Raw genomic sequence first — 13,839 nt, forward strand, 5'->3', positions numbered from 1 at the left:
TACCTTTTTTGCACTCTTGGCTTGTGCCTGGTGGCTCTCTGAGCCGCATGGCTCGCTCTCTACTATTTTTGAGCCTCATGGCTTTCTCTCTACCATTTTGAGCCCAGCCGAGGAGACGAGCGATAAGTATCTTTGATGTTCTTGTATTATATGTTCTGGTGTTATATGCCTTGTAATATCTTTCTTTAGTATTTTCATGGTAACATCATCTTTCACATTATACAAAAAAATTGGGCTAACTTTAATATTTAGTTTATTTTTCCCAAAAAATTGTGTTTGAAAGACCGCTGTGCAAATACAGTGTGACATAAAATATTGCAACAATCACCATTTTATTCCCTAGGGTCTCTGCTAAAAATATATATATATAATGTTTGGGGGTTCCAAGTAGTTTTCGAGCAAAAAAAAAAAATACTGATTTTAACTTTGTAAGAAACAAATGTCAGAAAAGGGTCTTGAAGTGGTGAAACTTCCCTTATTTACACACAGAAGTTCATCCCTTTGATCTAAGAAGGAAAAGTTACAATGTTTCTAGTTATCTACCAGCTCAGACAATGTTGTGAAAATCTTGGCAGGCTGCCTGTTTTTTTTTTTTCTTTTGAAAGCTGAGAGAGCAGAGAACTCTCTACACTTGTTACATGAATGAATCGGAAAATTCTGCCTAGAGATCGTGAGGGGGGTTGAATCGAGTTCACGATTTTTTTAACAATCGTGCAGCTCTAACAGAAGGGTTTCTAAACATCTGAATGTTCCAGTGAGCACTGTTGGGGACATAATCAGAAGTGGAAAGAACATAATTTCACCAAAAAACATCCACGACCAGGTGCTCCTCACAAGATTTCTAACAGGGGAGTGAAAAGAATTCTCAGAAGAGCTGTCCAAGAGCCAAGGACCACTTGTGGAGAGCTTCAGAAAGACCTGGAATTAGCAGATACAATTGTTTCAAAGAAAACAATAAGTAATGCACTAAACCACCATGGCCTGTATGCACGCTCACCACACAAGACTCAATTGCTGAAGAAAAAGGATGTTGAAGGTCGTTTAACCACTTCCCTACCTGCCCATAGTCATATGACGTCCACAGATGGGATCTCCCATCCTGGGTGGACGTCATATGACGTCCTGGGATTCCCGGCCGCCTAGGGGGCACGCGCGCGCGCCCGCCGCGTTCCTCGGGACCCGGTGCGTGTGCCCGGCGGCCGCGATGTCCGCCGGGCACCCGCAATTGCCCGTTAACCGGGCCGGCATGTGGATCTGTGTGTGTAAACACACAGATCCACAGCCTGTCAGCTCTGAGGAGAGCGATCTGTGTTCCCAGAACGGAGGAACACTGATCGGTCTCCTCCCCTAGTGCGTCCCCTCCCCCTTCAGTTAGAATCATTCCCTAGGAAACATACTTAACCCCTCCCCGCCCCCTAGTGGTTAACCCCTTCACTGCCTGTCATATTTACACAGTAATCAATGCAATTTTATAGCATTGATCGCTGTATAAATGTGATTGGTCCCAAAAATGTGTCAAAAGTGTCCGATGTGTCCGCCATAATGTTGCAGTCACCAAAAAAAATTGCGATCGCCGCTAAAAAAATAAAAAAAATTTTTTTTTTTTAAAAATGCCATAAATCTATCCCGTATTTTGTAGACATTATAACTTTTGCGCAAACCAATCAATATACGCTTATTGCGATTTTTTTTTACCAAAAATATGTAGAAGAATACGTATCGGCCGAAACTGAGGAAAAAATGTGTTTTTAAAAAAAAAAACTGGGCTATTTATTATAGCAAAAAGTAAAAAATATTGTGTTTTTTTCAAAATTGTCGCTCTTCTTTTGTTTATAGCGCAAAAAATAAAAACCGTAGAGGCGATCAAATACCACCAAAAAAAAGCTCTATTTGTGGTGAAAAAAGGACGTCAATTTTTTTTGGGTACAACGTCGCACGACTGCACAATTGACGTTTAAAGTGCGACAGCGCTGAAAACTAAAAATTGGCCTGGGAAGGAAGGGGGTGAAATTGCCCGGTGTTGAACCAGTTAAAGTTTGCTGCACGACATTTAGACAAGTCTGTGAAATACGGGGAGAATATAGTCTAGTCAGATGAGACCAAAATTGAACTCTTTGGATGCCATAATACACACCATGTTTGGAGGTCAAATGGCACATCACCCCAAAAACACCCCCCATACCAACTGTGAGGTTTGGAGGTGGGGACATCATGGTGTGGGCGGGGCTGTTTTTCAGCATATGGTCCTGGCAAACTTCATATCATTGAAGGAAGGATGAATGGAAAAATGTACCAAGACATTCTGGATAAAAATCTGCCCTCTACCAGGATGATGAAGATGAAATGAGGGAGGACATTTCAGCAAGACAATTATCCCAAACACAAAGCCAAGGAAACTCTTAATAGGTTTCAAAGAAATAAAATAAAGCTGCTAGAATGGCCCAGCCAATCACCTGACTTGGATCCAATAGAAAATCTATGGAAAAAAACTAAAGATAAGAGTTCATAGAAGAGGCCCACGAAACCTTCAAGATTTGAAGACTGTTTGTGTGGAAGAATGGGCCAAAATCCCACCTGAGCAATGCATGCGACTCGTTTTTCCATACAGGAGGCATCTTGAAGCTGTCGTAAATTGGACTTTACAGGCAAAAATGGGCAATGATATAGTAAAAAAATATATTTTATTAACAATAAGTCATATCAATAGTAATGATAGTAATGAGTATCTAGTGTAAACAAGAGAGTTGACACCAAATAAACTACAGTGAGCCCCTGTGCGTCAACGCGTTTCACTTCGTCAGGACACACTTTGAGGTAGTTGAAAGGAACAGGTCTCACTATCAAAGATAAAATAAATCCATCAGACATTGTATTACAATAACATATAATAATAAAAAATAGGATTTTTTAAAACAGCTTACCTGTAAAATCCTTTTCTTTCGAAGGACATCACGGGACACAGAGCCACAGTAATTACTGATGGGTTATATAGGTATCACTGGTGATTGGACACTGGCACGCCCTATCAGGAAGTTCAACCCCCTATATAATCCCTCCCCCTTGCAGGGATACCTCAGTTTTGTAGCCAAGCAATATAGTGTATTAGAAGAGGGGTGGGACCTCTGTGTCCCGTGATGTCCTTCGAAAGAAAAGGATTTTACAGGTAAGCTGTTTTAAAAAATCCTATTTTCTTTCTCGAACATCACGGGACACAGAGCCACAGTAATTACTGATGGGATGTCCCAGAGCAATGCTACCTGAGGGGGGGGGAACCACGACCAAGTAGGGTGCAATCAGACCTGAGGACCCTGTACCGCTGCCTGCAGCACACTACGCCCAAAGGCGATATCCTCATGCCTTCTCACATCCACCTGATAGAATCTGGTGAATGTATGAACTGAAGACCAGGTTGCGGCCTTGCAGATTTGAGCCATAGAGGCCCGGTGATGCACTGCCCAAGAAGCACCAATAGCCCTTGTGGAATGTGCCCTGATCTGAAACGGAGGAATCTTCTGTTTCAAACCGTAAGCTTGAATGATCAACTGTCGAATCCATTTAGAAATGGTAGCTTTTGACGCTGCCTGTCCTCTATTGGGACCCTCTGGCAGCACAAACAAAACATCCGTCTTGCGGATCTGAGTAGTTGCCCCTAGATAGGCCTTAACTGCTCTTACTACATCCAACGAATGTAGAGATCTCTCTTCCGGAGAACAGGGATCTGGAAAAAAGGAAGGTAGAACAATGTCTTGGTTTAAATGAAAATCAGAAACCACCTTCGGTAAAAAACTAGGATGAGAGCGTAGTACCACTCTATCCTTGTGTATAATCAAATAAGGCTCCTTACAGGAAAGAGCTGCTAATTCTGATACTCTTCTAGCAGAAGAGATGGCCACCAGAAAAATTAATTTCCTTGTCAACAAGACCAAAGGAATCTGACTTATTGGTTCAAAAGGCCGTTTCTGTAACACAGCCAGGACCAAATTCAAGTCCCAGGGGTTTAGGGGCGCTTTAACCGGAGGATTAAGACGCATCACCCCCTGCATAAAGTTTCGGACCAAAGAATGCGAAGCAAGTGGCCGCTGAAATAATACTGATAAAGCAGAGACCTGGCCCTTGATGGTACTCAAGGCCAGCTTCATCTCTAATCCCATCTGTAGAAAATCAAGGATTCTACCTATGACATATTTCCTGGGATGCCAACCTCTGGATTCACACCAGGTTATATAAGCTTTCCAGACTCTATGATAAATCATCCTGGAAGCTGGCTTCCTTGCATTAATCAAGGTAGATATGACAGGACCTGAGAGCCCACGACTCTTCAGAACGTGGGTCTCAATAGCCAAACCGTCAAATTTAGCGTTTGTAAGGCAGGATGGAACGCTGGACCTTGAGATAACAGGTCTGGGCGTTCCGGTAGTGTCCACGGGGAACCTACCGTCATCCTTACTATTTCTGCATACCAAGTCCTTCTGGGCCAAGCGGGGGCCACCAGAAGTACCGACTTCCTTTCCTGCCTGATCCTGCGAAGGAGTCGTGGTAGTAGCAGAATAGGCGGGAATGCGTAAATCAGTGAGAACCGATGCCACGGAATCACCAACGCATCCGTCCCGCATGCAAGAGGATCTTTTGTCCTTGCCACAAATCTGTCTATCTTTTTGTTGAATCGGGATGCAAAGAGATCTACATCTGGAACCCCCCATCTTTGGCATATGGCCCAAAAGACGTCGGGATGCAGAGACCATTCCCCTGGAAGTAACTGCTGGCGACTTAGATAGTCCGCCTGCCAATTCTCTATTCCCGGGATGAAAACTGCCGATATGCATGGCACATGCATCTCTGCCCAGACTAAGATCTGGTTCACCTCTTTTTGAGCAGCTCGGCTCCGGGTGCCTCCCTGATGATTGACATAAGCCACTGCTGTGGCATTGTCGGACTGGATCCTGACCGGACAACCCTGTAGCCTGATAGTCCAGGCTTTTAGAGCTAGATGTATCGCCCGGATCTCCAGAATGTTGATGGGTAAGGTCCTCTCTGTCTTGGACCATACTCCTTGGACCGCAGCCTGTTCCAGAACTGCTCCCCAACCTGACAGACTGGCATCTGTTGTTACCACCGTCCAGGTAACCGGTAGAAAGGATTTCCCCTTCTGCAGGTTTTCGGGTATGAGCCACCAATTGAGGCTCTGACGCACCGCATGCGACAGGTGCATCGGAAAGTCTAATGCCTGAACCTTCTTGTTCCAGGTCGACAGAATACTGTGTTGCAACATTCTTGAGTGAAACTGAGCATAGGGAACTGCTTCGAATGAAGACACCATCTTCCCTAGTAGCCTCATACAAAGGCGGACTGAGGGACCCTTCTTGGTCCTTACTGTCAGAATCAGCTCTCTCAAAGCAGTGATCTTTGCCTGGGGTAGAAATATTTTCTCCTGGCTTGTATGTATAATCAGACCTAAATATTCCAGTCTTCTTACTGGTTTTAGGAAAGACTTTTCTAAGTTGAGGATCCAACCCAGGTGTTCTAGATACCTGACCGTGGTCCTCAAGTTTCCATTCAAAGAGGCTACCGACCGGTCTATCAAGAGCAGGTCGTCTAGGTATGCTATGACAGCTATACCCTGAGCCCTTAATCTGGCCAGAGGAGGAGCCAAGATCTTTGTGAACACTCGAGGTGCAGTGGCTATCCCAAAGGGCAGAGCCATAAACTGGAAATGGCGCCCTCCTACCTCGAAGCGCAGAAACTTCTGATGAGCAGGAAAAATGGGCACATGCAGATATGCATCTCTGATGTCTATTGATGCCAGAAATTCTCCTCCCTGCAGGGTGGGAACTACTGTTCGAATTGATTCCATGCGGAAGGATTGAATCCTTAGGAATCGGTTCAGATCCCTTAAGTCCAAAATGGGCCTGACATCCCCATTTGGCTTTTGGACCGTAAAAAGGTTGGAATAGAAGCCCAATCCCTGGTCCTTTGCGGGAACTATCATAATGACCTCCTGCGACAAAAGTCGCTCTAACGCTAGAAGGAGCGACTGCTTCTTCTCTGGGTCTCTGGGAACATTTGATCTGAGGAACCGAGGAGAAGGGAATTCCTGAAACTCCAGCTTGTACCCTAAGGTTACCGTGGAGACTACCCATCTGTCCTGGAAGTCCTCCTGCCAGAGCTCTGAGAATTGTCGCAGTCTTCCCCCCACTCGAGTGAGCGGGGGCGCCCCCTCATGCAGAGGTCTTAGTGTTTTGCCTAGTAGGCTTCTTTCCCCAGGACTTCTTTTGTCCCTGGAGTTGACTCTTGTCTCTGGACCCCGATGGAGGCGGCCGTCGAGACTGCCTGGAGGCTGAAGCCCCCGGCGCTGGGGAAAGAGTCCGTTTGAAAGAGGGACGCTTACTCTTCTTCTTGACAGGTAAGAGAGTGCTTTTCCCACAAGAGATTCTCTTGATATAGTTATCCAAGTCCTCTCCAAACAACCTTGCACCACGAAATGGAAACCCAGCCAGTAGCTTCTTACATGGTGCTTCGGCTGACCAATTTTTCAACCATAGGATTCTACGTATATGCACCAACCCCAGTGAAAGACGGGAGGTTTGCACGATAGAATCTCTAATGGCGTCAACCACAAAGCATAAGGCCGCTGGAAGGTTAGCAAACCCCTGGGCCTGCTGTTCAGGTAATACTTTGATGACCTGCTTAACATGGTCTCCTAAGTATTGACAGACTCCAATCGCTGCTATTGCAGGTTGGGCCACTGATCCTGCTAAGGAGAAAACATCCTTCAATAGGGATTCCATCCTTTTATCTACAGGATCCCTGAGCATCTGAGCATTGTCTACAGGACAAGTCAGGCTATTATTTATGGAGGAAATGGCGGCATCAATAGCTGGTATTCCCCACATTTTAATAAACTTTTCTTCCATCGGATAAAGTGTTGAAAACTTTCTCGGCGGAAAAAAACGTTTGTCTGGGTGATCCCACTCAGAATAAATAAGCTTTTCAAGTAAAGTATGAACAGGAAAAGCATGTGCTGCTTGGAAAGGTTTCAGTGACCCCAAAGCAGAAGAGGATTCTTTAGCAGTTTCAGGTATGGGCAACTTAAATATGGAGCGGACCAATCCCGTGAGGATCTGCACTAAGACTTTCTCCTCTTGGGAAGTCGCAGAGGGTCCCTCTCCACCTGAATCCTCCGAAGAGGAATCATCCATCCCATCCCGATCCTCTGAAAGGGATTCATCTCCTTTATCCCAGAGCTCCTCTGTCTGAGGGTCTTGGGGAACAGAGGAAAGCCTAGTGCGTTTTCTTCCACTGAGTGAAGACGTAATCACGGCCATTAATCTTTCCTCTAGACCATTAATGGTTGAGGAAAAAACCTCTTGTGTAATATATACAGGGGCTGAAGTGCCAGAAGCAGGTGTAGCCCCTGACCCCGATGGCTCTCCCTGGCTATCCGTCCCTGGCCCATCTTTAGGGGGGAAGGATGCTGCCGACAGGGGGCCCTCAGAACCTGAACGAGATCCCCTAGTGTCTCTGGTTCCTGGGGTGCTTGAACCTCTTCTACCCATAGTGCAAAGCAACAAGGTGTGAGGTATACAAATGAACACTGTCCGCTGAGCGATGTAGTCTGGCTAAAAGCCTTGCTACCCAATGCGCAGTCTGGTGTTACTTCAGTAAATGCTGCCTAGGAGAATGCCTGTGTCCCACCTTACATGCGACCGTCAGCTCTGTGTCTCTCAGAAGGCTGAGTGCACCTGTACAGAGTGCCTTTAATAGCCTGCAGCTGGCCTGAGTGGGAGTCTAAACACTCTGTGCTGACATCCCGCCCCCTCCTCTACCGCCCCCCCCCCTCGAGTTTTGAAAAAAACGAGCGCTTCCCGCACTGCCGACTCTCCTGGCATGCTCTGGAGAAAAGGCTGGGGATGGGGGGGGGGGGGAGGAGGGAGACTGGTAACAAGATTTGCCTGAACGGCTATCTTCAGAGATGGTGGCCATTAGGCCACAGAGCCCGGGTGGTATAACCACTTTCTAGACCCCTGTGGCCCCTCTCTAGCCTGGGGGGGAACATTCAAACATGAGAAATCCCCCCATCCACCTTACCTGCTTGCAGCCTGCTTGATACGCTGGGACATACACAGCGATTACAACACCTGAGACAGACATTCAGCATGTGTAGGTTTGTGCTCTTGGCAGCCCCCGGTGGTCACAATAGGCATAGCATGCATTTACCTTAAAGGAGAAAAGCCACTAGAACTCAAAAATTCTGTGGAATCTCCTCTTACCTTATCCAGCCGCAGGGTGCCGTTTACACAGACCCAATCTTCACCTCTCACGGTGGGCTCCGTTTGAAAAAACCGTCAGAGACTGGGGCCCCCATCAGTAGGGGGATCCAACAGTTCTGGGACCGTAAAGCACCTCGCCAGAAATGAGGAAGTTTAAAGCCATTTTCTGATCTGCGGGGTCCAGCTCTCTAAAAAGAGAAGCATTACGGGTAAAACCTCGTTTCTTCGGACACGAGGCCTGGGTACCATTCAATTCGGCCATGAAAAGACACTTTGAATGGATCCGGTTCGCCTGGCTTGCCCCAGTATAGGATCTTAGGATATTCCCTTTGGAGCTCAGCACAGGACATCTTTAAACGTCCATCACCTAAGACACTGGCGTAAAAACTGAGGTATCCCTGCAAGGGGGAGGGATTATATAGGGGGTTGAACTTCCTGATAGGGTGTGCCAGTGTCCAATCACCAGTGATACCTATATAACCCATCAGTAATTACTGTGGCTCTGTGTCCCGTGATGTTCGAGAAAGAAAAATGTATTATATGTTATTGTAATACAATGTCTGATAGATTTATTTTATCATTGATAGTGAGACCTGTTCCTTTCAACTACCCCCCCAAGTGTGTCCTGATCAAGCAAAACAGCGAAACACGTTGACGTACAGGGGCTCACTGTCGTGTAATTGGTGTCAACTCTTTTGTTTACACTAGATACTCATTACTATCCTATGCCTATTGTATGTTTTTAATTCTTTTTTACTTGACCTGTTTGATATAACTTATTGTTAATAAAATATATTTTTGTACTATATCATTGTCCATTTTTGCCTGTAAAGTCTGATTTAGGGCCCTGTGGCCCTTTACCTCTTCTCTCTTCCAATCAAGTTTATACAGATGTGGCTTTAGGAGTGTTATTTCAAGTCTTGAAGCTGTCATTTACCAACAAAGGATTTTGTACCAAGTATTAAATACATTTCAGTTAGCATGTTCAATACTTTTCCCTGTGTCATTCCATTTTTATTACACAGAACTTCATTTCTCAACTTACTTGTTTTTGTTGTGGCTTTACTGGTTGCAGAGCTATAGGTCTGACTCAGCAGAGAGGCATGTCGGACTACCGTAGAGAGATCGCTGCTTCCAATGTGGTTGATCAGACATGACTTGACACAAAACTAACACTTCATACAAATAGTGAGAACTGAACATAGGACGTGAATTAACAATTTTGGCACAAATTGAATTTCACTGTTTCAACCTGTTCACAGTTCAGGAAATCCCCAGATGACATGTTTGTCCTACCTGGCTCAGACAATATGGGCATTTCCATTAGTTTGACAAAAACAGGAGAGCCGATCTGTACCCGACTAGCCAAATGCCTATAAAAAAAATGGAAAATAGATACATTGGTTGGTTGGATCATTGTCATAGGGTTGTCTGACTCATAACGGAGTATAGGTAAATGTTTCTATGTGGTCACACACAAATTTACCGTATATACTTGAGTATAAGTCGTTCCGAGTATAAGTCGAGGCCCTAATTTACCACAAAAAAATGGGAAAAACTTATTGACCCGAGTATAAGACGAGGGTGAGAAATGCACAGCTACTGTAAGTGCAAAAGAGGGTCAACAATGTCCATTTGCAGCCACACTGTGCCCATTTGCAGCCTCACTGTGCCCATTTGCAGCCATAGGTCCCCCGAACTTCAAACTCAGTAGTTAAGGGTTCCTAGATGCCCCCTAGCTGCAGCCAAAATTTGGGGTCTCTGAACCCAAAGGGTCCCAAAATGAAATTGCTGCAGATGGACACAGTTGACCAAATTTGGGGCCCCGTATCTTGGGGCCACTTAGTGCTAAGAACCCCAAATTTGGTGTGCTAACCCAGTGGAAGTAGCACCATAAAATATCCAAAGCTGGGGATTTTAGCACCAAGTGGCCCCGAGATACAGGGCCCCAAATATCGGTTCAGAAAATGTCAAGCACTTTTCTGTAGCAGAGAATGGCATTTTCCGAACCGGGTTTGGGGCCCCCTATCTCAGGCCCACTTGGAGCTAGGAACTCCATCTTTGGATATGTTATGGTACCAGTTCCATTGGGTTTGCACACCAAAGTTGGTGTTCCTAGCACTAAGTGGCCCTGAGATACAGGGCCCCAAAGTCGGTTCAGAAAATGTCAAGCACTTTTCTGCAGCAGAGAATGACATTTTCTGAACGGATTTTGAGGCCCCGTATCTCAGGCCCACTTAGTGCTAGGAACTCTATCTTTGGATATGTTGTGGAACCAGTTCCACTGGGTTTGCACACCAAATTTGGAGTTTCTAGCACTAAGTGTCCCTGAGATACGGGGCCCCAAATTCGGTTCAGAAAATGAAATTTTTTGCTGCAGAAAAGTGCTTGACTCAAGTATAAGTCGAGGGGGGAACTTTCAGCACAAAAAAATGTGCTGAAAAACTCGACTTATACTCGAGTATATACGGTATTGAACATTTGCTAAATCTATTTTCTAACTGTACTGTGTGGAACTCCGCTGAAAGTGAAACTATAATCACCTGTTCTCTAGTGCGGTGATCCCCCAGGGCTCCCCGCCAGCAGCTTCCAGTTGTTGGCCCCTCCCCCTTTATTTGCCGGCCCGAGATGATGTCACTCCCCTGCATGTGCGGGAGTTCAGTCATTCAGCATTGCCAAATTTCTACACTAAGTTGCGGATACGCAGCTCAGTGTACAGTGTGGACAGGCAGGTAAGGGAAGATTAATGCAGAAGAGACATGATGGAGGAGATTTACTGTACTAAACCTGGAGCGTGCAAAATCTGGTACAGCTCTGCACAGTAACCAATCAGCTTCCAGGTTTTATTATCAAAGCTAAATTACAAAAGCTGACGCTAGAAGCCGATTGGCTACCATACACACCTGCACCAGATTCTGAGTGCTCCAGTTTTTGTAAATCTCCCCCATGATGTCTCTTATGCATTAAACTGATAAAAAGGTAGATAAAAAAAAAACCAAACATGTCATACTTACCTGCTCTGTGCAGTGGTTTTGCACAGAGCAGCCCCAATCCTCCTCTTCTCAGGTCCCCCACCGGCGCTCCTGGCTCCTCCTATTCTCTGAGTATCCCTGCAGTAAGCTGCTTGCTTAGGAGGCACTTGCGCATGCTCGCTCCTGAGCCCCCCCCCCCCCCCCCCACCGCTCCCTCCTTACTGGCTGTAATCAACAGCAGTAGGATCCAATGGCTTCCATCGCTCAGCCAATGAGGAGGCAGATACCCGGAAGAGCAGCCGCTCTTGTGCGCATCGGGCTCTGGTAGGTATTGCGGGGGAAACTGCATACTGAAGCCTTTAGAACCACTTTAAAAATCCTGCCTGTCCACAATTTTTATATTTTAATTAAAGTTCCACTTTAATAATTCATTATTTCAAACCAAAACTCCAGATTATAGTTTTCAATGCAAAAAATGTCATTAGGATATTAAAGTAGGAAAGAAGGAACCAGGGAAGGATACATATAAACCTACAAGGCCATTCACAACATCGCCCCATCTACATCACCAACCTTATCTGCAGATATCGCCCAAAACGTCCCCTCTGTTCCTCCCAGGACCTCCTGCTCTCTAGCTCCCTTGTTACCACCTCCCATGCTCGCCTTCGGGACTTCTCCAGAGCCTCTCCCATCCTCTGGAACTCCCTGCCCCAGTGTGTCCGATCAGCCCCTACCCTGTCTGCCTTTAGGAGATCCCTGAAAACTCATTTATTTAGGGAAGCCTATCCCACACCCACCTAAGAACTGTACCCAAGCCACCCCCATCAAATTATTCCCTGCAGCTATTACCTTTTGTACCACCACCCCCTCTCTTTAGAATGTAACTTCTACGAGCCGGGCCCTCCTAGTTAGACTCTGAGAGGGTTAAATATATTCGATCAGCAGCTCTGCAGTATGCTGGGGTTGTGATCATACTGCAGAGCCGCTGATCAAATACATTTAACCCTCTCAGAGTCTAACTATAAGAAATACAGCTCTGAAAAAGGGGAATGCAATTCCCCCCCAAATGCATTTTATCTTCAACAAACTATAAAAATCAATAGGTGAGACCTTTTTTTTGGACATCTGGCACTCCTCTCCAATCACCCAAGTGTTCCCCGCAGTAACGCCCCCCCCCCCCCCATTGTCTTTATCAGAAAGGTAGCAGCCCTAGACCCCAACAGAGTCTATCACCTACCACCTACTATTGGGAGATAACCCAATGGAAGCAATAGCCTATATACCCTCCACACAGCAATCTGCCACTAGGCAGCCTCCAGTGGCACCAGTCCAGCATCTTCCACCTAAACGTGAAATTCTCACCTAGGAGAGAACTTCCTGCCTGCAGCCTCCTGGGAAACACATTGCATGTTCCAGGAGGCTGCGGGACCAGTCTGAAAACACAGCAAGATCTTGCCCATTCGCAGTGGGGAGTTGGCTGTGAAGAAGCTGGAAGTAACAGCCAGTTCCCACATCCAAGATGGCGGCATCATGAATCTGAAGCCGGACAAAGGATTGGCTCCAGTGATGACACAGTAGGACTCCTGGGCTGGCAAGTGTCTGTTAGTTAAAAGTAAGGGATTCGTAGCTGCTGACTTTAATTTTTTTTCAACAGACCGAAGTTCCTCTTTATAATGGGGAAGGCCAGCATTAAGGATTTATAATGCAACAGGGTGGTGCCATTATTCACTACGGCGGCTCTGCATCCTACCTTTTCACCTGTCTACTCACTGAATTATAATACTCACTATTCTGAGGTCTTATTTTCTGTGTGCTCTTATTCTAGGTTTCATAAAGTGGCTAAATACTTCTTCTCTGGCTCCCAGTGCCTAAAACATGTTATAATGGCAGCATCATGCAATGCAGTAGAAACCTGAGCAGCTTGCAATGCAGAACCTTTAACTCGGTCTAATTTCTTTCTATGCAGGAAATGAACAGGATGTATACCCGCCACCATGTAAAGGGGTAGATTCCTTAATTGCTACGGCAACAGGGCACCATAGCAAGAGGCTCTGCTGTCATGGCAACAGGGTGCATTCATCTGTCACCTTGGCAATTGCATTGTGACACATATTCACTTTGCAAAGGCAAGGGGTTCAATATCTCCATTGCCATGGCAGCAGTGCATAGCCATCACTATTAAAATGAGAACACCAAGGATATAGGTTCATGGCAATAGTGCCACTCTGTCAGGGCTGGGCTCAGCCCTTCTTTCTCTGAGCTGGCCGCTTAGCTGTCGGCTAATTGCCAGCTCCTATTTCTCTGCACAGTTATTCAGCTGTTGATGATCCTGCTCGTCAGTCCTGCCTACTTAAGCCGTTCAGTCCACAGGATCTCTGCCTTCGCCTTGGTCAATATCACAGAGCCTCTCCTGAGTTCCTGTTTAAAGACTTGCTTTGCTGACATCCCTTCTGGCTCCAGATCCTGCTTGCTGTTCCACTACATTGAGCCCTGACTTCTGCCTTGGCTGACTATCCGTTCCGGTTACTGAACTTTGGCTCTGTTTTGACTACGTTTGTTCTTACTTTTATTATTAAACAAGTGTGATTTAACTATAATTC

At 45.9% G+C, this 13,839-nt stretch overlaps 1 protein-coding gene across 1 annotated transcript in view; it reads right to left on the reverse strand.

The window, feature by feature from the left end:
* The window catches only part of CATIP (ciliogenesis associated TTC17 interacting protein), a 52,552-nt gene that overhangs the window by 17,340 nt on the left and 21,373 nt on the right, over positions 1 to 13,839 (reverse strand). The window contains exon 8 of the mRNA XM_073634992.1: positions 9,564 to 9,640. Coding sequence (XP_073491093.1) covers positions 9,564 to 9,640 — 77 coding nt within the window. The remainder of the gene's footprint in view (positions 1 to 9,563; positions 9,641 to 13,839) is intronic.

This window comes from Aquarana catesbeiana, linkage group LG06 (genome assembly GCF_042186555.1).
Source record: "Aquarana catesbeiana isolate 2022-GZ linkage group LG06, ASM4218655v1, whole genome shotgun sequence".
NCBI lineage: Eukaryota > Metazoa > Chordata > Amphibia > Anura > Ranidae > Aquarana > Aquarana catesbeiana.